General features: G+C 48.8%; 1 protein-coding gene across 4 annotated transcripts; it reads left to right on the forward strand.

The window, feature by feature from the left end:
* The first annotated feature begins 1132 nt into the window (after positions 1–1132).
* Positions 1133–18752, forward strand: Plekhf1 (pleckstrin homology and FYVE domain containing 1). 4 transcript variants are annotated; one of them, XM_052712410.1, is made up of 2 exons: positions 1133–3135; positions 9135–18752. In XM_052712410.1, the coding sequence occupies exon 2, from the start codon at positions 9151–9153 to the stop codon at positions 9988–9990; it is 840 nt and encodes a 279-aa protein (XP_052568370.1). In that variant the 5' UTR covers positions 1133–3135; positions 9135–9150; the 3' UTR covers positions 9991–18752. The 4 variants fall into 4 exon arrangements, with proteins under 4 accessions (XP_052568370.1, XP_052568371.1, XP_052568369.1 ...); XM_052712411.1 differs by lacking the exon at positions 1133–3135 and adding an exon at positions 3144–3311; XM_052712409.1 differs by lacking the exon at positions 1133–3135 and adding an exon at positions 3329–4048.
* Positions 18753–27367: the final 8615 nt, after the last annotated feature.

Genomic DNA, 27367 nt, shown 5'->3' on the forward strand with positions numbered 1-27367 from the left:
CCCAGAAAGATTTTTAGCCAAGGAAGCAGAAAAGGCCTCCAGGAAACTTCATTTTTTCCATAGCTTGTGGTTTGGCTGACTCAACTTCTGCCTTTCCCTGAGTCACAAGTTTGTCCTCTTCCTTAGAGGAGGGAGGGAGCCTTCACTCAGGCCTCCCCACCCACCACCAGGCCCTGCTGGGAAGGGGTGGGTAGCTGGATGATCAGTTTATGCAGCTATAGGGGAATTCCCACCCTTCCTTTCAGCTGCATGGAATGTTGGGGCTAGAAGGAGACAGTGGAGACTGAGTTCTAAGTGGGCCCTGCCTCACCAGTGGATCGAAGCTGGAGGCATTTCCTGACTCCAGAATCAACAGGTATTCCTTCTTTCCTCTGGTCTTTTAGACTCCCTTCTTTAGACAGCCACTCTCTGCCAGATACTGTGTTGGATGCCAAGATGCCCTCACAGGGGACCATCCTCATCCTAGCCACCTCCATTTCTCCCTGAAAAGTCCACCTTTGCTAAGGAGGTGAGGGAGGGAGCTCAGCGGATTGAGGCAGCCATGACACATGACCCTGAAGACTCAGCTGAACAACCCCTCTCAATATCCTACCTGAGCTTCTTGGTGGGACTGGAATACTACCTCTGTGAAAAAGCAGACTCCTCACTTGTGCCCACCAGGGAGGCAAAAGAAGAGTGAGAGCCCAGCATGTCTGTCTGCACCTCTTTATCTGTCACTCCTCCTGCTTACCCCACACATACGCATGTCACCCACGCATGTCTAAAAACAAGAGAAATCTAAAGGCTTTCATGGCGTTCACACAGAAAGCATCTGACCTTTAACTTTTATAATGTTCTGTTCCAAAGTCTCCAAACACACCATGAGCTCTGTAGTCATTGTCTCAAATTCATGGATTTTGGGAATGGCAAAGCCTCCTGGCTATCACCCCACCCCCACCCCAGCCACCTTCAGACAAAGGTCTCTGACATCCTCTCACCCCCTGCCCAAATTCTTCATCTATTTAAACCTAAAGCTTGTGTCAGTGCTCCGAAGATTAACTCCGGATGTCACAGAAGTCCTTTATCTGTGAATGAGAAGATGAAATGAGGACATGACACTCCTAGGTATGGTGGAGAAGAAGGTTTACTGTAGCTATGAGGAAGAGCATAGGCAGAGTCTTATGGAAAAGTCCACAGTGAAATAGCTGGCCGACTGAACCAGGCCATGTGAGAAGAGGGGTCGGGGGAGAGCCAGAAGTCAAAACCAAAAGCAGCTGAGAGACAACAGGGAAGCCCAGCCCAGTCACTGGGCTGGAGAATTTAAGCTAGGGGGTGAGGTATGCAAGTCAAGATGACTCTGTCACAGAATCTAAGAAAGGCCAGAGAACCTGGCAGCCATTATCTGCAATAGTTACAAGCTAGCCTGTGGGACTTCAGACCCTGTCTTTTGCTCTAGACAGTGGAGAGTTTGGCTACACCACCAACCAAAAATCCAACTGGGATACATCCATGGGTAGGGGAGGCCTAGAGTAAAACCATAAAGAGTGGTGTGGCCCATGGTGGATGAAAGAACATGAGCCCCATCTAAAGGGGACAGTGTGCTGTGGAGAAGTAGACCAACCAGTATTTCCAAATCTTTGATTGATTGATTATGTAGCCCAGGCTGGCCTCAAACTCAATCCTCCTGCCTCAGCTTCTGAGTGCTGAGATCACAGGCATGTGCCACCCAGGCCCCCAAATCTTAGATAAGCTAAAAATCTGGGCTGAGGATATAGCTAATTGATTTGGCACTTGTCTAGTATGTAAGGCCCTAGGTTCAAATCCCAGTATTGGTTGGGTGAGGATGTGATAAGAGGGGACTAAAAGTCTCAAATTTTATGTGAATTCTTTTAATCTGAAATGTTCACAGAAGTGCATTTTGTAAATGTTTACACAAATTTCAAGTCAAAAAGAAATGTTCTTAAAGTATGGCTGCTTAATAAATGCTGATGGGGGTGGTGGTGTGGGTGACCATAGGAATTTGGTAGAGATTAAGGGACAGAAGGCTGGAGACCCAGCTTAGGTAAGGGTCTGCCCCTAACACCAACACCGCGGGGGTTGGGGGGACGGGGACATTAGCCCTTTTGAAACCCTCTAGTCCCCTCTGGCCTTGGTCCTGGCCCAGCAGGCACCAGGCTAACCAGAGCTAGGACCTCTTCAATGTAACCAGTTTGGCAACACAAACTGACACTATACAACAGACATTAGCCCAGCACTCTAGAGACAAAAGCAAGTCAGGGACAGCCTGATCTACACAGTTTCTGACCATACATAGTAAAATCCTGTCTTTATGAAAAACAAAAAACAAACACCAACAACAAAAATAGACGAAGTAGAGCACTGATGCTTTGGGGCCAAAGAGACCTCCCTGAGAAGGTATTGAAATGACAAAGGAGGGGAGTGCAAAGGGTGAGAGTGGAGCCCGCCCAGTGGTTTTGAGGAACCGGAAGAAGACAGTGGAAGAGGATTGCATGGAGGCAGTTAGACAGGAAGGCAGGCTTGGAATTGAGTTCTGAGTGTCACCACCAGCCAGGTGGAGTCAAGCAAGGGGTACTTAACCTATTCACGTTGGAGCTATGTGATGAGAACGTGGGGTCAGCTAGACTCATTTCCTCCCGTGTGTTTTTGCCATTTTCCACTAGGAAATTTTTATAAAGTTCTGTTGGTCTTTAATAAAAGGCGTGTCACCATCGCCGAAAATAGATAGCCATCATGATAACAGGGGCATCTGAGGGCCCACAGTCCCACCATCCCGTCGCACGTGCTTCAGTGGTGGACCGTCCCCCGAACCCGCGCCGACTCAGCCTTCAGCACGGCGGCCAGAGAAGTTGGGGACGGGACTCCAACCAGAGATTAGTCCCTCAGCCACACGCAGAAAACGAGCTGACCCTCTTGCCATCCAGCGGTTCAACTCCACCCGCGCACATTTCTGGGGAACTTGGGCTCACTCCGGCTCCGCCCCCGCCTGCGTGCTAGGGCTCCGATTGGCCAAGTGACCCTCGGAAGGGCATAGCCAGGGAGTTGGAACCAGGAGACGTGGGCGGCGCGAGGACTGGCGGGTGGGAGCGGTGACCGTACGCAGACCGGCTGTGCGGGGTACGCGGGTCTCCGCGGGAGGTAAGCAGGCTAGGCATCGGAAGCGCTCCCCTCCCGCCGGCAGCCGCGGGTCGAGGTGGCCGGGGAGATCGACTTCTGGGATTCCACTGGAGCAGAGTGCTCTCTACTTGCTGACTTGTGGAGCCTCCTTAGGAAGCGGTTGACAGCAGGGACTCCGGAGCCACTGAGTCCCCGAGGTGTGCCTGAGCTGTGAGCCGGGAGAGGGTCCTCCACAGGGTTTCAGTCCGCACCTTGTCCCACGAGGTTCCGGGAGTCATTATTTGGCCTGTGATGTCTTAAGGGTGGGAGGAGCGGTTCTCACTGGCCTCTGATTTGAGACCCTGAAGAGTTTGAGTCAGCGACTGTTCATAAAGGAAGTTACTGAGGTGGGACCGGGCCCGGACTTTCCTAGGGAACACCTGAAGTGCAGAAGCCCCGTCACCAGGCCTCAGTAGGAGGAAAAACGGCAGTTCCGAGTCACTCTGGAACGCGTGCACACGCCTAGAGGGAGCAGGCCTTGGAATTTGAACACAGCTGATATCAGATTCCACAGGGTTAGAGGCCGAGGAGGAGGGGCGATCAGTGCTGGGGTCAAGATCCCTGCGGTTTGTGTAAACTGAAGTGCCTCACTTGCTGTGCGTCCTGCCCACGTCAGCTCTCAGAGCTGCCTAGAGGGGCCAGGCCAGTTGCCTGAGCACTGGGACCTGGCCAACCCAGCCGCGCCAAGAAAGGAGGGGTTTGGCATTGTGGCCTGGGGGGTGGGACAGGCCACCCTGTGTGTATGTGGTAAGAGAAGACATGAAGATCGGGCAGTAGAAGACTACACACTCTGGAGTTTTAAGAACTTCTGATTCTGGGTGTGCTGGGGGGCTGGGTTTTTTGTTTAATATGAAGAGGGCATGCCTTTCAGGAGTCATTCTCTCCTTTTCATCATGTGAGTTCCCGGGATGGAATTCAGTCAGTCTTGGCCACAAATACTTTTATCCTCTGAGCCATCTTGCCCAACTAGGTTTTGGTTTTTTTTTTTTTTTTTTTTTTTTTTTTAAGATAAGATCTCACTATATAGCCCAGATTGATTGACCTAGAACTCTCTATCCTCCTGCCTCATCTTCTCAGGTACTGGATTACAGGTATGCGCCCTAGGCCAAAGTTTCTCTTCCTTGCCTCAGAGCTTATTTGAAAGTTTGGCCACTAGCTGAGGTTCTAGGGTGGTGGCTGTGAAGGGACTTGGTGCTTTCTCCAGGTGAGCATTTTGGGGGACTAAGTTAGATCAAACATGCTCTGTGCTCCATTTTATACCTAGCTAGCAGCAGGTGCTGAGAAAGTGGCACCTAAGAGTTCGTTTTACTTATTCTGTTCTCCTGGAAGAGGATTCCAGAAAGTTTCAGTGACTCACTACCCTTGTAATAACTTAGGAATGCTCACACTAGCCTGTGGGCTGGCAAGGTGACCCTACCTGCCCCTGTAACCTGACCTCTTACAGGAGGGGGTGCCTTACTCCCTCCTCCTGAGTCCCAGGTTCCAGACCTCTCATAGAGGCTGTACCACAGTGGGCAACAGGATATGATGGGTTCTATTGGGACAGATATCGTTGCCAGTATCCATGAGTAAGGTGCCTTGTGCATTTTGCATGTGTCAAGGGTCAACAAGCCTTTTCTATAAGGGGCCAGAGAGTAAATGTATTTTAGGTTGTGTTAGCTTGAATGTGATTGTATTTCACTAAGGTTGCATTTAGGAAGGCTGGCAGTGGGCCAGATTGGGTCTGGATTTTTAGCTCCTGGTTGTAGATCACATTTCCTTCTTGGCTGTCTGTCACATGTTTCTCAGTGATGGGCATTTGGGTTGCTTCTGCCTCTTGGCTTTAGTAAACACACAAGAATATAGATATTCCTTCCAGTCCCTTTGGAGACAGACCCATAGTGGGAAAGGTGGGTGTAAGGTAATTCTATTTTTAATTTTTTGAGGAAACTTCGGGTTGTTTTCCATAGTAGCTATGTCGTTTCTTCTCAGGATGTATTTGTTTATTTTATGGGTGTATCTATGTATGTGCACCACATACATGCAGATCCCTTGGAACTGGAGTTCCAGAAGGCTGTGAGCCACCTGATGTAGGTGTTGAAAACTGAACCTGGGCCCTGCAAGAGCATCAGAAACCACTGAGCTCCAGCCCATAGCTATAGCATTTTACACTTCCAGCAACTGTGCATACCTTTTTCGCTTTTCCCACATCGGCACTTACTGTACCCTTCCAATGGGTATGGGATCTCCTGTTTTTACTTGTAGATGGGTTTCTTGAATAGTTTGGAATGTTATGTGGTTTCTGCATAAGTGATAGTCAGTTGTATGTGCCATCCTAGGGCTGCTCACCTCAGTCCATTAAGTGTTCATTACTCCTGTTGGTCCATTTATCCATCATGTGAGAAGAACCTGGTTTTTTTTTAAGATTTATTTTTATTTTTATTCATGTGTCTGTGTGACTGAATGCCACATGTGTGTGGATGCCTCAGAAGCCAGAAAGAGTGTATCAGATCCCCTGGAGCTGGAGCTACAGGCAGTTGTAAGCCAGGCACCCAATGTGGGTACTGGGATCCAAATTCTGTCCTCAAGAAGAGCAGAAAGTGTTCCTAACCTCTGAGCCATCGTTCCAGCCCAAAACCCTGTTTCTTATTAGATCCTCTCTCTGCTCCTGTTTCAGTTGTCTCTGCTACCCGGAAGCCACTGCACCTTTGGCTTTACTGCCTCTGGGCCATTCTGGTCTCTCCACAGGAAGATGTTATCCACATTGACCCCCAGCACAGTGCCTGGTGGCCATGGAGGTAGCATGCTGGCACATTAAGGGACACAGGTTGGGTTTGTCAGATTGTCCCTCAGCCAAGAACTGGTGATCAGTTAGCAGAATGACTTGGGGTTGCAAAGTTTGCTGCCGAGATCAGCAAACTAAAAATAGTTATTATATCAGGTGGTGTGGGCAGCACTTTGTGTGTGCGTGTTGTGTGTGTGTGTGTGTGTGTGTGTGTGTCTCAGCAGATGTTTGTATGTGGTAAGAGGTCAAATCACTCCTGTTTCCTCCCAACAAGTAAGAACTGAGTATCAAAGAGAGGTTCATGTACATGACACCTTACTGTGTGCATGGCACAGTTTTAAGAATTGTTGATATAGCTATTAACAAGAAAAGGCTTCTGTTCTGTTGGAACTAAGGATTGAGTGGAGGCAATAGAAGGTCACATGCAGTAACTAGACAGGAAAATACCAGGGGTTTTTTGGGTTTGTGTGTGTGTGTGTGTGTGTTAAGGCCAAAGATTGATGTCTGGTGTCTTCCTCAATTGCTGTCCACCTTGGTTTTTTAAAGATTCATTTAACTTTTAGTCATAGGTATACATATATGAATGATATCTTAGTTAGAATTTCTATTGCTGTGACGAAATACCATGACCAAAAAGCAAGTTGGGGAGGAAAGGGTTTATTTGCCTTACACTTAACAGCACTGTTCATCATTGAAGGAAGTCAGGACAGGAACGCAAACAGGGAAGGAACCTGGAGGCAGAAGCTGATGCAGAGACCATTGAGGGATGCTGCTCACTAGCCTGCTCAACTGGCTTGCTCAGCTTGCTTTGTTTTAGAACCCAGGACCACCAGCTCAGGGATGACACCACCCATGATGGGCTGGACCCTCCCACATCAATCACTAAGAAAATACCTTACAGTGGGATCTTTTTTTTTTTTTTTTTTTTTTTTTTGGTTTTTCGAGACAGGGTTTCTCTGTGTAGCTTTGCGCCTTTCCTGGAACTCACTTGGTAGTCCAGGCTGGCCTCGAACTCACAGAGATCCGCCTGGCTCTGCCTCCCGAGTGCTGGGATTAAAGGCGTGCGCCACCACCGCCCGGCGTACAGTGGGATCTTATGGCGGCATTTTCTCAATTGTGGTTCCCTTCAGTTAATTCCAGCTTTTGTCAAGTTGACATAAGACTAGCCAGCACAGGTGGGTATATGCAATTATGAATGCAGATGTCCACAGAATCCAGAAGAGGGTACTGGATTCCCTGTAGCTGGAGTTAAGGAGGTTGGGAGCTGGGAATTGAACTTAGGTCCTCTGGAAAAGCAGTATAGGCCTCGATAGCTTTTTTTTTTTTTTTTTTTTTTTTCTTCAGAAAAGGTCTGTCACTGATCCTGGCACTCACAGATTCAGCTAGATTGGCTGGTCAGCAAGCCTCAAGGATCCTCTTATCTCTACTCCCAGCCATGGAATTACAGACACACCACCACTCCTGGCTTTTTACATGGGGCCTCAAGATCTACTCAGGTCCTTACACTGGTGGGCAATCTCCCCAGCCCCATGACTAGGTCTTGATAAGTGTTATGAAGGGGAAAAACAAAACAAACAAAAACAGGGTGGCATCTTACAGAAGGGGTCAGCAAACTTTTCTACAATGGTCCAAATTGTCAGTATTTCAGGTTTTATTACCACATGACTCCTGTCACCACTTAACTCTGCCATACCCTATAAATGAATGTGCACAGACATGTTACAATAAAACTTTATTTATAAAAATGGGCTCTGGGCTACATTTGACCTCTGGCCAGTTTGCTATCACTGGGAGAAGCTTCCTGAGATGAGGAACAAAGAATCTTTCTAAGCTGGTCATGGGCCAGGGCCAATATGGGATGGCCTATTCCAGGTGAGGCAAGATGGCACCTTGCTGTTTTACGGTGGTGGAGTTGCATGCTGAGAAATCTGTTGTGTAAGAAAGAGGAGGCTCAGGCGGATCTCTGTGAGTTCGAGGCCAGCCTGGGCTACCAAGTGAGTTCCAGGAAAGGCGCAAAGCTACACAGAGAAACCCTGTCTCGAAAAACCAAAACAAAAAACAAAAAAAAAAAAAAAAAAAGAAAGAGGAGGCTCAAGGGTGAAGACTAGATTTGGAGTTTGAGCCACTGGGTGCATGGTGTTTCTGATGATGGAGAAGAGCTAAGAGGAGAGGGCCCAGGAAACATTGGGTTCAGTGTTGAGTATAAGAAGCTAATTTGATGACTGGGTAGGCAAGTGGCTATCTACACCTAGAGCTTAGTAGAGATGCCAGGCCTGGAAGCTTGGACCAGGAAGTGGCCACATCCGTGTATCCTTCAGTTTTGAGTATGCTGGGCTTAGAAGGGTGGGTATGAATATCAGGAGGTAGCTAGGGTATGCTGTGAGGCTACCAGTGAGCCACACCCCCAGCCCCTCACTGGGGGATTCTAGGCTGGGGCTCTACCACTGAGCCACACCTACCTAGTACATCAACAGAGAACCCAAGTGGGCTTTGCACTCCACAGAGGAGGCTCTATCTTCTGAGCTGTATTCCCTCCAACTAACTACCAGAGTCTGTTTCCCTCCTGTAAGATGGGGACAGAGGGTTTTCTAACCTGCTAGGGTTTGTATGAGGACTAAATGAAGTAAAGCTGCCCTTGGCTGAGAGCTAGTACTCAGCACATGGCCCCTGAGATGGCAGTGTGGCCCCTGTTCAGCCACCCAGAACAGCTGGATACCTTGGGCAGATGAAGGATCGAAGAGTCTGTGATCAGTTTGGATCCCAGACACTCATATTGTCCAACATACACTGTTCAGTGTGTGCACCCCCCTTCTTCCAATCACAGACTGTCCCAAACAGCTGATGGGAGTTGGATGCTCACCATTCCAGTTTCCTTGCTCCTGATGCATGCCTGAGTTGTGCTCTACTTCCAAGGCTCCTAGGACCACTGAGTCTCTTATTTCTTGCATTAACTCCTCATGGCTATCTTTCCACCACCAGCTGCCTCCCATATGCCTCCTACAGGAGAATCTCCGTCACCCACCCCACCCCCAATAATATTCCACTCCTTGTATCAAGTCAGCCTCTGGAGCGCTAAGTTTCTGTGCCTGGGAGGCTGGAGGCTTGGGATAATAGGTTTGTCTGGTTTGGTGCGTGAGTGAGCTGGTGTAGGGGGCGGTGAGCAGTGTGGTTCTGACTTCATGGGCAAGCTGATAGCCTCCCTGTCTGCCTTCTACAGCCTAGCTACTGAGAAGATGGTGGACCATTTGGCAAACACAGAGATCAACAGCCAGCGGATCGCAGCAGTGGAGAGCTGTTTTGGGGCATCAGGGCAGCCGCTGGCCCTGCCTGGCCGTGTGCTCCTGGGCGAGGGCGTGCTGACCAAGGAGTGCCGAAAGAAGGCCAAGCCACGCATCTTCTTCCTCTTCAACGACATCCTGGTGTATGGCAGTATTGTGCTTAGCAAGCGCAAGTACCGCAGCCAGCATATTATTCCCCTGGAAGAGGTAACATTGGAGCCACTGCCAGAGACCCTGCAGGCCAAGAACCGCTGGATGATCAAGACAGCCAAGAAGTCCTTTGTGGTGTCCGCAGCCTCTTCCACGGAGCGCCAGGAATGGATTAGCCACATTGAAGAGTGTGTGCGGAGGCAGCTGCTGGCCACAGGCCGCCAGCCCACCACTGAGCATGCAGCACCCTGGATCCCTGACAAGGCCACAGACATCTGCATGCGTTGCACACAGACACGCTTCTCGGCACTTACCCGGCGTCACCACTGCCGAAAATGCGGGTTTGTGGTCTGTGCTGAGTGTTCCAAGGAGCGTTTTCTGCTGCCACGTCTCTCCCCCAAACCCCTTCGTGTCTGCAGCCTCTGCTACCGTGAGCTGGCAGCCCAAAAGCGAAGGGAGGAGGCCAAGGAGAGGTACAGGGACTCTCCAGGGCAGCCAACCCACCTAGGCGGTGCTGTCTGTGGTGCATCCAGTGGTGATGATGATGACTCCGATGAGGACAGAGAAGGCAGTGGAGATGGTGACTGGCCCAGCCAGGTGGAATTCTATGCTTCTGGTGTCTCCTGGTCAGCCTTCCACAGTTGACCCTCACCTTCAGAGTGTCTGCATCAAGCCAGTCCACTGCCCACGGCCCCAAGAGTGCAGGTCCTGAACTGTCTGATTTTGCTGGGACCCAAGCCCATGGTAGTGCGCATATGACAGGTAGCTGTTCCGGAGCCATTACTAGTGCCTTTCTGCTAGACAGCAGCATCCTAGGCCTTCTTCTACTTCTGGTCAGATAATTGCCTTTCTATTTCACAAGGCCCAGAACCTTGGTGGCCTTGGTGACCAGGCTACTACAGCCCTTGGGGTTAGACCAGGCCAGGTGTCCCAAGCATTAAAAGACCAGGGTGGAAGAGGGCAAAGGGAAGACCAGACCAGAGTGGAGGTCCACTCCACTCTGAAGCTTGAGCTTCAGACCCCATTCCCACCTCCACCCCTTAACAGGCACAGACCATGCCAGCACAGAAGGCCTGCACACCCACCATCATGCAGATATCACCACCTGACCACTGACGGAGTCCTTGCCAAGCTAGACCCCAGATGCACTGTTTGTGCCTTTGGGGCCCAGGTGAGCTGCAGCCTGTGCTCCCCCAGCCCAGAGCAGCCCATCAAGGTCTCTGCCCTGTCACCACTCTCCAAATGTCTGGTACCTGTCCTGTCCCCATCTCTATCTGCAGTCAGTAGAAGCAATGTTTCCCCTTAGGACTCTGGATTTCAAGGACAGAAACCCTATCCAGACTGACTTACCAATAAAAAAACAACAACAACAAAATACAACTCTTGATTGCTAAGTCTAAGAGTACCCTAGCTTAAGACACTACTCAATCAGTGGTAGAAACCATGGTTAGGGACAGCCACCCCTGATACTGCCACACTGGGCATTCCTGGAAATGCCTCCCACCCAGTGAGACATTCATGCCACACTGTGGCTGGCTCCCCAAGAACAAAGCCCCATTCTGCTGCTTTGATAGCCAGCCGGCCTGCCTGCCTGCCTGCCTGCCTGCCTGCCTTCTTTCCTTTTTCTTTGAGACAGGGACTTGTTACAAAGGGCTGATACAAACTTGAGATCCTCTGGCCTCAGCCTCCCCAGTGCTGAGATTACAGGCATATATCACTATACCCAGCTTATTGGTGTGGGCTGTCTAAATGGGTGGTAAAGGAAAATAGGTGTTTGTCTGGCTCAGCCTGATCCTTCTGGGGTAAAAAGACTCCTGTGTAGTCTCTGCTCAGCCCCTGCAGATGGTGTCTATGATTTGGGGAGCAAGCCGCTAGCTTTGCGTGTAGACTAGAACATTTCAGGGCCTTTCAGAAGCCTTCCTTAAAGCTGTTCATGGCAGTCCATGCCTGTAATTCCAAGATTGTGAGTCTGAAGCCAGCCCTAGCTACATAAAAACCCTGTCTTGGGAAACCATGCTTTCTGCAGGTATTTATCAGTCTTTGCCCAGTACCTGGCTGTCCTTGAATGGAGTCCCTGTGTATAGAGTGGGGTCACTGTCAGGTGCATGTGGGACTTTGGTGCTAAGAAAACTTCCCTCCGACTCTAGTATAGTGAACCCCTATTATCAGGGATCTCCATCCCCCCAATATAATGTTGTCTTCCATGTCTATGTTCTGGTTCTATAGGTTGTGTCCAGATCCCAAAGTCTACAGTTGACAGACATGTGGTCGGTCATCCTCTAAAGAGTGCTGGAGGGGTAGAATATGGAGCACCCAGGAGCTGCCTGTGACCCTTCCTGTCCTGGCAGTGACACGCTGGGGAGGATTGGGGAAGTGTTTGTTTGCAGCCCCTTTCACGTTGTGGCCTCTGTCAGCACACAGACTGGTTCAGGCTGCTTCTCCTGTTTGGGCCCAGGACCAGGCAGGTTCCTAGGTGAGGCGCGGCTTCCTAAACCTAGATCTAGTGTCTTTTCAGCAATCCAGACCAGATAGCCCCATCCCTTCCACCCATGGCTGGTGACTTACAAACCTCACTCCCTTGGAACCTTCCTTTCCTAGAAACCTTCAGGGTATAAAAGGCAGCAGCAGTTCCTGTGGACAGAAGGAACTGCCTGAGGCTGAGCCTGGGTCTAGCCGCTGTCCTTATCGCCTGACAAAATGAGCATGGTGCAGGAATCTGGGTGGTTGGGGCAGGCTGTGGAGGGCCATGTGGCACTGGTAAGTAGAGACAGGAGCTGACTCATCCCTCAGCCCAGGGCTCAGACCTAGGACAAGAATGTTACTTCCCTAAGCCCCAAGATGTCAGAGACCACAAGGGCCCAAGGTTGTCAACAACCTTGGGAAGGTGTTCATTTATTCAAAGCTACTGAGACTTGCTGTGTTCCCTGCCAGACACCGCTGTGAATAAGATGGACTTGGCTCTCAGTTTTGAGAGGGGAGACTACATTCTAGCAGGTGGGCTGAGGCTGGTGCATAGAGGCACACCCCGAGTGAAGAGAGTGAGCCGTGCCAGTGGAGAAACAACCCTCCAGGTATTGGCAATGACTTGTGTCAAGGCCCTGAAGAGGAAGGGGTCCATGTGTCCTGGAGAAACATGATGGGGTCAAGGCCAAATGACAATAGACCCCCCCAGGACCACAGAGGCTTCTACAAGCAACAATCTGTTCTCTGCTCTGATGACTTTGTTCTGACTTGTCAGCAGATGGTTGGAGAGTGGGGAGGTAGGCAGGCATGGGGACTGTGTGCACAGAAGCTAGCTTGGGATTTCCAAGGGGGAATCTAAGAAAAGTCCATCCTCTGCTCTTTCTGCCTATGGTGGTAGGCAGGAAGCTTCCATGGTCTTCCTTCTGTCCCTGACTCTTTTCTACTGAGATACTGAGGGAACTCCCAGGAGCCAAATGACTGTGGGACTCTTGTGCGAGACCAAGTGATACCCAGTATCCCCCGACTGCTGAAGCTTTCGTTACAGGGGAACAGACTGCAGGAATGAAAGCCTTGAAATAAGATGTGTAAGAAACTAAAGTGGGGGCTGGAGAGATGGCTCAGAGGTTAAGAGCACTGGCTGTTCTTCCAGAGGTCCTGAGTTCAATTCCCAGCAACCACATGGTGGCTGAAAACCATCTATAATGAGATCTGGTTTCCTCCTTGGGCCTGCAGGGACACATGCAGGCAGAACACTGTATCCATAATAAATAAATACATCTTTAAAAAAGAAAAGAAAAGAAAATGGTGAGGACGTTTGGAAGAGAAAACCTGTGCCCTAATGTAATAGTGCAGTCACTACAGAAGGCGTTGTGCAGGCCCCCAGCAAACAAAACAGAACTGGGAATGACCCAGTTCAATCTGGGTAGTCAGCATACACTTGGGTACCACTTGGGTACCTAGCAGTATTCACAACCGTCAATATGGCACTAACCTAGGTGTCTATCAGCTCATGAACAGATAAAGAAAATGTAACATACACTGGAGATTTATTCAGACACCAAGGAGAAGGAAATTGTGTCATTTGTAGAGAAATAGATGGAACCAGAGATGGCCATGTTAAACCAAACAAGCTAGACTCAAAAGATCACATGCTTTCTCTCATAGGCAGAGTCTAATTTTTTTAAAAAGATGTGAAAGTATAAGGGTACGATTTAAGAAGAGGGAGGGGACCAGTGAGGGAGCAAGAGAGAGAAATGGGGTGAATATGATCAAAGTGTTTGATAAATATGTGTAAATGTAATAAAAAAAAGTCTAGCATGTGGCCATAGAATGGAGCCTGAGAAGGGAAGGAACTGTGTGGGAGATTGTCCTCAGTCCCTTGCTGAGGCAGCATGGTCAGCCAGGCTGGGATCAAGGCTTTGCAGGCATGTTATTTAGGCTGTTCTCAAAGAGGGGCCTGCCTGAGGAGCAGGTACAGCCCCCTCTGTTGCCCAGCCACACAGGTATACACCACTCTCAGTTGGGGCTTTCCAGCCAAGGTGCTGAGGGCTAAGTCAAGGCTATACTGCTGACTTTTGGGCCACCACCCCACCCAGGGGCTCAGGAGTTCTTAGGATAGACTTCAGTACCTCAGCTCTTTGTCTTGTTTACCCAGTACTGAACTGAAGGCCAACAGGATCTGAGAGCTATGTCTGATGGGTTGGGGCCAGTCTTGTTAACTGAACTGAAGGCCAACAGGATCTGAGAGCTGTGTCTGATGGGTTGGGGCCAGGCTTCACACTCTTGCCCATGGCTCTGTTCACAAGGCCTGGCAAAGACTCAGGAACCCACTGTCCTGCCAGCAAAGTCTTCCTGAAATGTCCTCCCGGCTGTGTGAATACTGTCCCTGCCAGGAGCATGTGATTCTCTAGCAGCATTGGGTTCTTGGGAGGGGGTCTGCCTTGCCCCACCTGGAAATGAAGAGAGACAAAGGAGCTCTAAGGCCAGGACCCTGCGTTGACAGCATGGGAACTTGCACCTCAACATTGCCTGAACCAGCTGTGCAGAGTCCAGCCTGATGGAGTGTTGGGGTAAGAGGTAAGGTTGCAGCTGTGACCCAGTGTATCAGGGGCAGATGACAGACTGCTCTTGCAGTTCAGTGGGGTCCAATTTTCACACAGGATTCAGATACCAGGAGAGGCCGTGCAAGGGCCATCGTTAGGGATCCTAGCCTGTGCATTTGTCCATGGGACTTCCAAGTGCCACATTTTCTCAAAGGAGAGAGCCACTTATATATCACTAGTGATATCCAAGTGTGGTCTGCCAAGGTGAGGAGGAAGGCAGGGGATTCTAGGACCCCAAGAATGGTGTCCCTGTGTTGATGAGGGTAAATGCTGGTGTCTACTTACTAAGGTCTGTCTGTATTTGATGCAGAGACAAAGGCAGGTCACACAAAGCCTTCTTGAGGCTCAAAGAGGATGGCCTTAGAAGACCTTCCTAGAAAAGGTGGTGTTTGTTGGCACCTCAAAATGAGGTGCCTCAGCAGGCTTTATCTTGGTATCTGTGAGGACTAGAATACTGGTTCTTACTTGTTTTGTTAAAATTTCTTTTTTTTTTAATTTTTAATAAAAAAAAAAAGTGGTCAGTCATAGTGGCACATAACTTTAATCCCAGCACTTGGGAAGCAGAAGCAGGTGAATCTCTGAGTTCAAGGCCAGCCTGGTCTATAGAGCAAGTTCCAAGACAGCCAGGGTTACTCAGAGAAACCCTGTGTACTGAGTGGTTTTGTGTGTCAACTTGACACACACTAGAGTCATCAGAGAGGAAGGAGCCTCAGTTGAAGAAATGCCTCCTTGGGATCCAGCTGTAAGGCATTTTCTCATTTAGTGATTGATGGGGGAGGGCCCAGCCCATGGTGGGTGGTGCTATCCCTGAGCTGCTGGTCCTGGGTTCTCTAAGAAAGTGGGCTGAGCAAGCCATGGGAAGCAAGCCAGTAAGCAGCACCCTTCCATGGCCTCTGCATCACTGCATCAGCTCCTGTCTCTGTCCTGACTTCCTTTAGTGATGAACAGCAAAGTGGAAGTGTAAGAGAAATTAAGCCTTTCCTCCCCCAACTTGCCTTTTGGCCAAGGTGTTTCATTGCAGCAATAGACACCCTGTCTCAAAAAATAAACAAAAAGTATATTACATTTGCTTGTGTAGGTGTGGGAGGCATGTACCATGTGGAGGTCGGAGGACAACTTGTAAGAGTCAGTTTTCTCTCTCTGCTATGTAGATACCAGCAGACTTTCATAAGGCTTCTATAGACCATGATTTTCCATATGACACCAAAAGCAAAAATAGACAGGAGGGCCATAGTCAACTGAAAAGAGTGGACAGACAGGCAGCAAAAAGAAAAACAAACGGACAGGATCTCACTTTCACTTTGGCTGACTTGAAATTTGCTATGTAGACCAGGCTGGCATTGATCTCACAGAGACCCACCTGCCTTTGCCCCCTGAGTCATAGGGTGGTGTTACCTGTAATCCTTGGGAAGCTGAGGCAACAGTTCATGAGTTAAAGGCCAGTCTGGGCTTCATAGTGAGATCCTACCTCAGATAAACAAACCAAACAACAAAAGAAAATTCAAGCTAGTTGTAAAATTGGGCAAATAGACACTTTTCAAAAGAAGAAATGAAATATATGTTATTTACATATTTTCCATATATATATATATATATATTAATACCAAGCATTTATATATAATTCTATATTGTAATATATATAACTAATATATATTAATGCTTAGTATGATTAGCCATCAGGGAAATATAAATCAAAACTTCATTGACCTGTCATTTCACCCCAGTTAGAATGTTTACTATTTAAAAAATAAAAGTCCCTGCTGTAAGGCTGTGGGTCAAAGGAGCCACACACACTGTTGGCAGGGCAAGTGAACTAGGTCAGCCATTCTATAACAGTGTGAGGGGGTCCTCAGCTGAATGGGAGATCTGACACTTGAGCCAACTCTCTCACCTCAGGGTCTCATCAAAGAAAATGACACCAGCATACCAGAAAATGTGCCCACATACCATGGATGGGCTTGACAGCAAAGTCACAATAGCTAATTCACACATGGGGTCCCAGAAGCAGGGCAAGTTCTTCCTGACACCCACTGTGAGTTGGCCCCACAGGCTGGGGCAGAAGTGCCCACCATACCAGACAGAAGTTTCTGGAGAGATTGCATCTGTTCCACTGAGAGCTTGCTTGGAGCTGTTATCTAAGTGGATGCCTGACTGCCTCTCTGCCTCTCCCTTGCCTCTCTGTCTTTCCTTTAAACACCACTGTAAAATGGCTGCTGGGGGAATTCAGATCACCCACTGGGACTGGGACCCTGTAAGAGCAACTCAAAGGCTGACCCAATTCTCAGTCAGAATCTGACGTCTCGGGACAGGTACAAAACAAGAGTAGCCACTTCCTCTTGGCCTGCTTGTTACTGAGGCCTCCAGGATGTGACCTACCCAGACAGGGTCTGTGGGGAGGGGCATGGCTATCTCTGGGTGTGGAACTTTTCACATGGTAGATTATCAGGTTCTGACCACCCCCAAGCTTAAGCCTCAGCCCTTGCCACTGTCTGCAGAGGTCCTGACTTGTGAAAGCCCACATCCTCCTTGTATATGCTCTGTCTCCAAGCAGGCTTGCTAGGAACTGTGCTCAGAGGGCAAAAGAAGGGCCTAGGGCAGTGAAGAGGGGTCTGCCTAGCCAACCCTGCCAGTCAGCCTCAGCTTCCCAGGGCTGCTTTCTGACTGCCCACCACTCCCCTGTTCTGCCCAGGATGTTTAGCCTTCTAGCACAGATACCACCTGAGGTTTCTCTGCAGCCTTCCTGGATGATGGGCTTGCCTATCTCTGTTCCCCTACTCTAGCTTCCTCACCTTCCTACAAACTATCCCATTTGGTACCCTGTGAAGTACTGGGCAATTTAATTGCAGATGATTCCTTTGAAGGTGACATCAGTACCTCCCCTAGCTTCTGGGGCATTGTGGGAAAATGTGGTGGTATGAATGAGAATGGTCCCCATAGGCTCAAGTATTTGATTTTTTTTGTTTTGTTTTTCAACACAGGTCTTCTCTGTGTAGCCCTGGCTGTCCTGGAACTCACTCTGTAGACCAGGCTAGCTTTAAACTCAAGAGATCCTCCTACCTCTGCCTCTGGAGTGTTGGGATTAAAGATGTGCACCACCATCATTCAATGGCTCATATATTTGAATGCTTAGTCAACGGGGAGTGAAACTTAGAGGGGGTGTGTCACTGAGGTTTCAAAAGCCCATACAACCAGACTGACTCTCTCTCTCTCTCTCTCTCTCTCTCTCTCCCCCCCCCCCCGACAGCATACTCTGAAACTGTAAGCAAGCCCCCAATTAAATGTTTTTCTCTTCTAAGTTGCCTTTGTCATGATGTCTCCTCCCAGCAATCGAACAGTGACTAAGACACTGTCAAAGGCTGTGCACTGTGAGCTGACTCCATCAGCTTTGCCTACCTACTTGTCCTGCACTGGGCATCCATCCAGACACTCCTGGGTCTCCCAGCTCTGCCCTTGTTTCTACTTCTTCTCTCACCCTTCCAGCAATACCCTATCTGTGGATGCCCTGGGTCCAGGACCCTGTCACACACCAGTACACAGGGAAATTTGCACAGGAATGGGGTCTGTACATTGAAACACCCAAGAAGCTTCCTTTGGGCAGAGTGGAAGCCCTACCAGCAAGAACACAGGGGTGAACATGGGCCAGGCTGTGTAGGTGGAGTCCATATCCTAAAGGAGAGGAACTCTATACACACACTCTCCATATAAGCCCCCACCCCCACCCCAACACACACACAACCTCTCTAGGGAGCTCTTGCCCAGGAAAAAGAATGAAAATCCCAGTGACCTCCAGACCTCTTCTCACCCTTCTTCATCTTTAGGGTTAGGAAACCAAGGCCTAGGGAGCAGACACTCAACCCCCACCTGACACTTAGGATCAAGACAGGGTAAGCCAGACCAGGGCTGTCTTCTGTCTTCCCAAGCCCCTCCTTTCCCCTGCTATCTCCCACTTCAGCCTCCCAGGCCAACAGAGAGACAGCATGGGGTGGGGGTGCAAGACAGTTCTGGGGAAAAACAAGGGGAAATTTCAATCATTGGAGCTTCATGGGGATTCTGGAAGATTCTAATTCCAAAAATGAGGCCTTCCAGAATGCCCTTCTGGCACAAAGTGGCTCCCAAGCTGGCAGGAGTGAACCTGGCATCTGAACCAGTTGTCCACTACGCAGGAGTCCTCCCAGGGTGACATTCCCTCTGCATAGCCACACTCACCATAGCTCCTAGCTATCCACTGTAATACCTGGCTATGGAAATTTCCAAAGCTTGCAAATCACCAAAATCCTGAACACACCCAAATGGCTTCTTCTGGGTTCCAAATAGCAACAAAGCCTTCTGGGAGGCCCCATTCCTACCCACAAGGAGCAAAGCCTTTGACCTTTTTCAGCTCTCAGCCAATCATCCTCTTGCTGGCTGGGGGGGGGGGGGGGGGGGGTTGTTCCTGAGTGTCTCCTGGAGCCAGAGTAAGAAGTAGAGCCTCCTAGCAGGAGAGTTCCCAGGGAAGGCAGCTGTGCACCAGGCTCCCCTGAGCACCAGTCCTCTTCAGAAGGTCACCCTTGAGGGCCCTCTTTCCTCCCCCAGCCTTTTGGTTTGTCATGGATGACCTCACCCATATCCTGGCTTTAGAAACAGCCTCCTGACTTAAGTCTTGACAACCAGAACAATCTTCAGTCTGCAAGATCAACCTCACCTCACCTCACCTACCTGTGTCAGGGAGGCGTGATCCTGAGGTCACACCAGCAGGTGTCACCATAGTTCTTGGGAGATTCCCGGAAAGCAATGAGCTGGGGGTCTCAGGGTCTAGATTCACCTCTGTCTGTCTCTTTCTGTGTCTGTCTCTCTCTGTGTCTCTGTCTCTGTCTCTGTCTCTGTCTCTGTCTCTGTCTCTCTCTCTCTCTCTCTCTCTCTCTCTCTCTCTCTCTCTCTCTTTCTCCTGTGTATGTGTTATGCCCAGATTGGGACCCCAAAGACAAACCACCACAGACCTTAGGTTCAGAATGCAATTAGCATGGTTTATTTCTGTTTACAAGCCGCGGACAGGGAAGCTCCATCCAAAGCACTCACTCGCAGTGGTGAGGCCAGGAGGAACTTGCTTTTTCTTTGTGTGGCTAGCTTTTTAAAGGCAAAATCCACAAGCCCTTCAGGGGGGTTGGGGGAGTTTTGCACGGGTGCAACTCGGATTGGTTTATCTTTATCTCTGTTCTCTTTTAATTGGGTGAGGGTATGTAACCTTTGAATTTACTGGTTGGTGGTTACAATTTATTACTTTGGGGGCAGTCCAGCACAAGTCCCAGGCTTTGTCCTTGAGCCACCATGGGGGCTGGCTGGTCAAGCACGTACTGCACATAACTCTAAGTTGGTGAGGGGCCCCAGAAAGTAAACATCTGGCTAAACTTTGAGCAGTCTTTTGTTCATGGCCCTCCCAGAAACTGCTTGCTCAAGTCTCAGGAAACTGAAATTGAGGCCTGATCTCTGAGAGAAGACTGAGCAGCCTGTTATGGCATCTGCTTGGTCCTTTCATATGGGTGTTTGGCTTCCATGTATGTATTTGTACCACTTGCTTACCTGGTTCCCATGGGAGCCAGAAAAGGACAATGGATCCCTGGGAATTGGGGTTACAGCTGATTGTAAGCCACCATGTGAATACTGGGAATTGAACCTGAGACCTCTAGAAGATCATGTAATGTTCTTAACCATTGAGCCATCTCTTCAGCCCTGTGCAAAGAAATCATCCAGCAATAAACAGCTCAAGACAAATAGATGAATAACAGGGTGTCCAAAACCACAATGGACACAATGATCCCTTTATTCAAGTCACAAACAAGCCAGTCTTTTGCCTCCTGAGCTAGTTACCATGAGTCACAACCCAGAAAGAAACACAATTCAGATACAATTTGATTTGGGGTACAAAGGCCTCCCAGTACTCCTCAACTTAGAAAAATAGTAATGTTGGAAGACCTTTGGCAGACCCACTGTGACACAGCAGCCTGATCCCCCCATCAATCACAGCAACCTGAGCCCCCCTGTCAGTCACAGAGCCCGAGCCTGAGCCCCCCTGTCAGTCACAGAGCCTGAGCCCTCCTGCCAATCACAGCACCCTGAGCCCTCCTGTCAATCACAGAGCCTAAGCCTGAGCCCCCCTCTGAATCACAAAGCCTGGGCCCTCCTGTGAATCACAGAGCCTGAGACCCCCTGTCAATCACAGTAGCCTGAACCCCCTGTCAGTCACAGAGCCTGAGCCTGAGCCTCCCTGTCAGTCGCAGAGCCTGAGCCCTCCTGTCAATCACAGAGCCTGAGCCTGAGCCCCCCTGTCAATCAGAGCCTGAGCCCCCCTGTCAATCACAGCAGCCTGAGCCACCTGTCAACCACAGAGCCTGAGCCTGAGCTTGAGCCCCCCTGTCAGTCACAGAGCCTGAGACCCCTTGTCAATCACAGCAGCCTGAGCCCTCCTGTACTTGTGTACTTTGATTCCACAGAGATGGAGCAGGAGAGGGAAATCTGTGTCTCCCAAGAAGTCCTGGGAAGAACTAACAGGAGGCCTGTTACAGAACAAGAAGTTCAGTTCATCCCACTCTTCCTCTTTCTTCCCCACTCCCTTCATCTTTCCTTTTTCCTTCCTTGAAAAGTTTGTTTCTTTATTCTTTTGATGGTGCTGGGCATTGAGCTTAGGCCTATGCCCATGCTAGAATAGCTCTTTACCACTGAGCCATGCCCCCAGCTTCCTTCATTTGTGTGTGTGTGTGTGTGTGTGTGTGTGTGTGTGTGTGTGTGTGTGTGTGAGAGAGAGAGAGAGAGAGAGAGAGAGAGAGAGCAGAAGGAGGAGGAGGAGGAGGAGGGACACAACTGGGTCATACTAAATTGCTCAGGCTGGCCTGGGACTCACTATATAGGCCCTGAACTTGTCATCTTCCCGCCTCAGTGACTGAAATGGCGTGTTTGAACCACCACACCATGCTTGGGGTTGATTTTGTTTCTGTTCTCTTTGCAGTGCTGGAGATGGAACCCAGAGTCTTACACATGTAAAGCAAGTGAGCGATGCACCACTCAGCTACATCCGCAGCCCTTTTTCTACTTTATTTTGAATCAGGGCTCAGTAAGTTGCCCAGGATAGCAATGAACTCACTCTGTAGCCCAGGCAAGCTTCAAACTTGTGACCCTCTTGTCTCAGCCTCCTGAGGAGCTGGGATTCCAAATCTGAACCACTCAGTTTAATTTTTCCCCTCTCGTACTTTCTCTTTTAACTGCTCTATAACCTCCCTCTAGTGAAGCACATACATCTTTTTAATGATTTATTTTTAATATTTTTAATTATGGGGTATAGGGCATATGCCCATGAGTGCAGTTGCTTTAGAGGCCAGATGAAGACATTAGATCCTCTGAGCTGGAGTTATAGGCAGTTCTGAGATGCCTGGCATGGGTGCTGGGAACTGAACCCAGGTCCTCTGCAGTATGTACTTTTTTTTTTTTTTTTTGAGATAGGATCTCACTGGCTGGCCTGGAACTCACTATGTATTCTAGTCTAGGCTGGCCTTGAAATTACAAAGATCCTCTTGCCTCTGCCTCCTAAGTATTGAGATTAAATGCATAGGCCACCACACCCAGCTAATATGCACTCTTAGCCACGGAGCCATCTTTCCATCCTAAGAACACTTTTTGTTTTGTTTCTGTTTCTTGAGACAAGGTCTCATTCCATAGCCTTAGCTGGTCTGGAACTCACTATGTAGACCAGGCTGGCCTCAAACTCACAGAGCTCTATCTACCTGTCTCTCTCTGCTGAGTACTAGAATTATCTGGAAAAATGAGTGTTCATCACGCTAGGGAGGCATGGTAGCAAATGGCTGGCATGGAGCAAGGAACAGGAAGCTGAGAGGTCACATCTTAACCACAAGCATGAAGCAGATGGAGCAAACTGGAAGCAAGGTGAAGAACATACTCTCAAAGCCCACCCCCAAGGACATACTGCCTCCAGCAAGGTCACACCTCATAAACCTCCCCAAACAGCAACACCACCTGGGGATATGTTCAAATGCCTGAGCCTATGGGGGACATTTATCATTCAAACCACCATACCAGGGTACTGTAGTCCTTTGCCTGGTGACCATTCTGGTTGTATTTGGAACTCTGGCCTCAGACCTTGTGCTGCGATGGTCTGTCTTCCTTCCTTTACTGGGAGGTAACTGACTCCCCCATGGGTATCTATCTGAGCCAAAGGTCATGCTAGGGCCAGAGGCCTGCCTGCAAAGGGACAGTGAATATTTTGGAGGCACTGAAACCACAGGAGAAGGGAGCAGATTGCCTCCTGTCTTTTTCATCCTTTGTTTATTCATTCAACAAATATCTGCTGAGTGCCTCCAAGAACTGGGACTACAGCTGTGACCCAAACAGGCAAAGCTCTCTCCTGGAGCTTACTGGTGCAGGGCGATAGACAGGAAACAAGTTAGAAATCTTGTTACTGAAGGAATCTAGGAAATTTCACCCCCAAACAACTGTGTAACCTGAGGATTAGTATCAAGTAAAGGCTCTTGGCAAGCAGGAGATACTGGGGAGGCTTCCCAGGATGCTCCCTCAGCTGAATAAAAGACTTTCGGTCATCCCCTGAGCTCCAGTGAACACACACACACACACACACACACACACACACACACACACACACACACACACACACACACCAAGAGAAGAGGAAGTGCCTGGACAGATTGTCAGCTATGGTTCTTCTCCCAAGTTTCATTCAGTTTCCAAAGAGTTGATCATTAACTGTTTTGGTTGCTCTCATTTCCTTAGCCTCCCAAGTTCACACTCCCATCTCCCGGTCTCCATAAAGAAAGACAGAGGTATCAGCACCACACTGGCTTTAGGTCACCACACTTCTGTGACTGTCCCTGTGTGTCAGTCTCGTTTCATTTCATTCCAGGGAGCCTTGTGGAGAGGGCTGAAGTGATCTCCTTTTGCCTTCACTACAATCTCATATCTCTGGCATCTTCTCCAGTGTTAAGATTTCCTGCAAAGAGGGGCCATGATGTTTGTAAAGCACATGCCTGTCCATATGAATTCAGCCTTGCTGGTGTGCTTTTATAGCTTGTTAAATTGAAGAGATTATCTCAGTATTCTTCCCCTGGATACAAATCCTTTCATTTGGTGGAGGAGCAGTGTGCTTGTTACTGTTTATCAGCTTGACACAAGCTTGAGTCATCAGGAAAGAGGGAACTTTGATTGAGGAATTGTCTATATCAGATTCACCTTTGGACATGTCTATGGGAACTTTTTCTTAATTAATGATTGATGTGGGAGGGCCCAGCCCACTGTGGGTGGTGCCATCCCTAGGCAGATGTTTTTGGGTTGTATGAGAAAGTAAGCTGAGTAAGCCATGGGGAGCAAGCCAGTAAGCAGCACCCCTCCAGGGCCCCTACTTCAGCTCCTGTGAGTTCCTACCCTAGCTTTTCTTTCCCAAGTTGCTTTTGATAGGAAGCAAACTGGGGCAGGCAGGTACAGGACCATGTTTATAGATGCTAACTGCTATGGAAAAAAAACAAGACAGGGAGGGAGATACTGAAGCTAGGGTTGGTTTCAGTTGGAGTAGCTATTAGAAATAAATAGGCAGGTTCCCAAAAAAGGAACTAACACGGCATTATCCCTGCACAAGAGAAACCATGACTGGATCTTCAAGGAGGAAAGCATCAGGAGAGATGCAGTTTCATATCGGAGACCTCATGATGGAGCCTAAGAGGAACTGCATTGGGAAGAGAGCCACCGGATATAGCAAGGTGAGGTTGAAGGGAAGAGCTCCTCAAATCCCACAAATGAAAGGACTTATTTTTACAGCTCTTCAGGGAGGGTGGAAACTTCCATATCGTGTGATTTAGCCTGGCCTAACCTGTGTGCCAAAGGACACAGAGGCAGGTAAAAGCATAAAGTTGTCTTGTGGTTACAAGGAGGAGGGGCTGGGCTTGCTTGCCACAATCATTTTCTGGATTCCCCACCTTTCCTCTGCCTCATAAGCAACCTTCCCTTCCAAGGAAGTTTGCCCAAACAGTGCTCTCCAGGCCCTTTGTATTCATCACGTTTCTGTAACTGTGATAAAACACCTCAACCAAGGCAACTGATGGAAGAAAGGATTTATTTGGGTTCAGGGTTCCTGAGTGCTAAGAGGCTGTCACGGCAGGGAAGCCGCAGGTATGGTTAGCAGCTGAAATAGCCATGAGAACTCACATTCTGAAACACAAGCAAGTAGCATAGAGTGTTAGTTCCCGCTGCAGCAGCATCCTGCCTCAGCCGCCAGGCAGTTAAGTCATTATCTGTCACTGGGTGTCTTTCCACCATCAGCTGTGAGACATCAGCTGTACACCCCTTAAATCGTCTGCCTGGCACAGTTCTCGCTCTCTGGTCTCTCTTGCCACTTGCTCCTCTCTTACCTTTTTTATCTCTTGCTCCTCTTCCTTGTTCTCTCTCTCTCTCTGCCTGTCTGCCTGTCTGCCTGCCTCTCTCATGTCCCTACTCTGAGGCCTTTTGCTCTTTCACTCTCTCCCTTCTCCCTCCCCCAATAAACCTCTTTTTTTTTAATTTATATTTTATTTTATTTTAATGCCGAATGCGTTTATTGAAGGAGGGAGGAGGTCTTAAATACAGGCTTACAGCACAATGGGAGAACCCCGGAGGGCAGAAGTTTGCATCTAAGCTGTTAACGCCCATTCTGCAGGATACACAGACAAGGAACTTCCCTTAAGCATTCAGGAGGGTGGAACCTGGGAGGGAATTAGCATGGGGAGGATATCAAGGTCAAGGTCAGCAAGCAAGGCAACAGTTACCCAAAACAGGGGCCAGGTCCCTACGGGTTCCCCCTTTTACTAATAAATAAGCTTCTGACTTAGGTTGCGTGGGACGTCAGCAGGTCACCTTACCGGTCATGGAGATGAAGATTTATTTATTCATTATGTATACAGCATGTATGACTGCAGGCCAGAAGAGGGCACCAGATCTCATTACAGATGGTTGTGAGCCACCATGTGGGTGCTTGGAATTGAACTCAGGACCTCTGGAAGAGCAGCCAGTGCTCTTAACCTCTGAGCCATCTCTCCAGCTCCAATTATTTTTTTTTATTATTTATTTATTTATTTTGTTTTCTGTTTTTTTTTTGTTTTTTTTTTTTTGAGACAGGTTTCTCTGTGTAGCTTTGCGCCTTTCCTGGAACTCACTCTGCAGCCCAGGCTGGCCTCGAACTCACAGAGATCTGCCTGCCTCTGCCTCCCAAGTGCTGGTATTAAAGACATGTGCTGCTGCCACCACCGCCCGAAAACCTCTTGCACTAATTCTGTTGCATGTGGCATGTTTGCTTAGTGGCATACCTTGGCAGGACCCACCGAAAGGTACCCACTTTGCCTCTTTTTTTTTTTTAATCCTTTCAGAGAGGCCAGGTGTGGTGACACATGACTTTAACTTCAGCACTAAGGACGCAGAGACAAGTGGACCTCTGTAAGTTCGAGTCCAGCCTGGTCTATATAGCAAGTTCTAAGTCACCAGGGCCATTAAACCCTGTTTTGTTTTGTTTTGTTTTGTTTTGTTTTGTTTTAAAAAAAAAGCAGAGCAAGTGTCCAAAAAGTCAGGTGATTGATTATGGCATTATCAACTGTGCATCATACAACCGTGCCCCACCCCCACCCCACCAGCCAAGGAAAGTGAAATCGAGATCTAGCCCAGGTTTAATAACATAGAGGCCAGAGATGTGTCCGGTAAGATGGCTGCTGGGAAGAACTGTGGATTGGAAGAGACAGACCTGGTATAGTGAGCATTGGAAATGCCTCTGAGGAATCCTATCACAATGAGAAGAACAGAGATAGGCAGTGAGTGGCTGGAGGCCAGAGAGGCCAGAGGAAGTTTGTGTAGTATTTTAACAGCCTTAATTTTTAATTAAAAAAAATACTTATTTTATGTCTGTGGGTGTTTTGCCTGCATATATGTCTCTTCATCACATGCATACTGGTCCCCATGAAGGTCAGAAGAGAGCATCTGATCTCCTGGAGGTAGAGTTACAGACTCTTATGAGCACTATGTGAGTGCTAAGAACCCACTCCTCAAGTAGCGCAACCAGTGTTCTGAACTCCTGAATCATCTCTCAGTCCCCTTAACAGTCTTATTGAGATGTAAAACACACCTCCCAAAACCCACCTACTTCCATGACGAGACAAAATACCCAACTGAATCCAGCTAGGGAAGGAGGAGTTTACTTTTCCTCCTGTTTCAGAGGACCATCCTGGTGGTGGATAAACAGGAGAGACTGTGTATAGCCTGCAGGGGTCCTTCTTCTCCTTGGCTAAGTAAGGAAAAGGCTCACTAACTGGAACCAGAGGAGGGTGTAACCTTCAGGGCCAGCTCTGTCCTACCCACCTCCTAAAGGTTCCATAACCTCCCAGACAGCACCACCAGCTGGGGACCAAAGCCTTCCAAACCATAGGCATGCCACTTCTTTAAAATCTATAACTCCACTGCTTCTACAACAATCCTAAGATGATGCAGTCTTCCTGCTTCAGCCTCCTGAGTGCTAGGATCACAGATATCACCAATACACTCGGCTTTTTTAATTAAATGATTGATTAATTAATTAATTAATGTGTGTGGGTTGTGTTGTATGTGCATGCACTCATATACCACAGTGTGTGGAGAGGTCAGAAAACAATTTGCAGGAGTCAGTTCTTTCCTTCTACCATGTGGGTTTCAGGGATCGAACTCAGGTCATCAGGCCTAGCAGCAAGCACCTTTACCCACTGACCTATCTCACTGGCTCATTATTCTTACTTTTAAAATAAAATGCAGTTATGCTGGGTATGGTGGTCCATACTGTTAATCCCAGCATACAGGAGGCAGAGGTAGGAGGACTTCTGTGAGCTCAAGGCCAGCTTGGATTATGTAGTGAGTTCCAAGCCAAGCAGGCTACATAATGAGACCTGTCTCAATCAATCAATCAATCATAGGTG

Source organism: Peromyscus californicus, unplaced genomic scaffold, assembly GCF_007827085.1.
Source record: "Peromyscus californicus insignis strain IS unplaced genomic scaffold, ASM782708v3 Scaffold_4__1_contigs__length_199733344, whole genome shotgun sequence".
Classification (NCBI taxonomy): domain Eukaryota; kingdom Metazoa; phylum Chordata; class Mammalia; order Rodentia; family Cricetidae; genus Peromyscus; species Peromyscus californicus.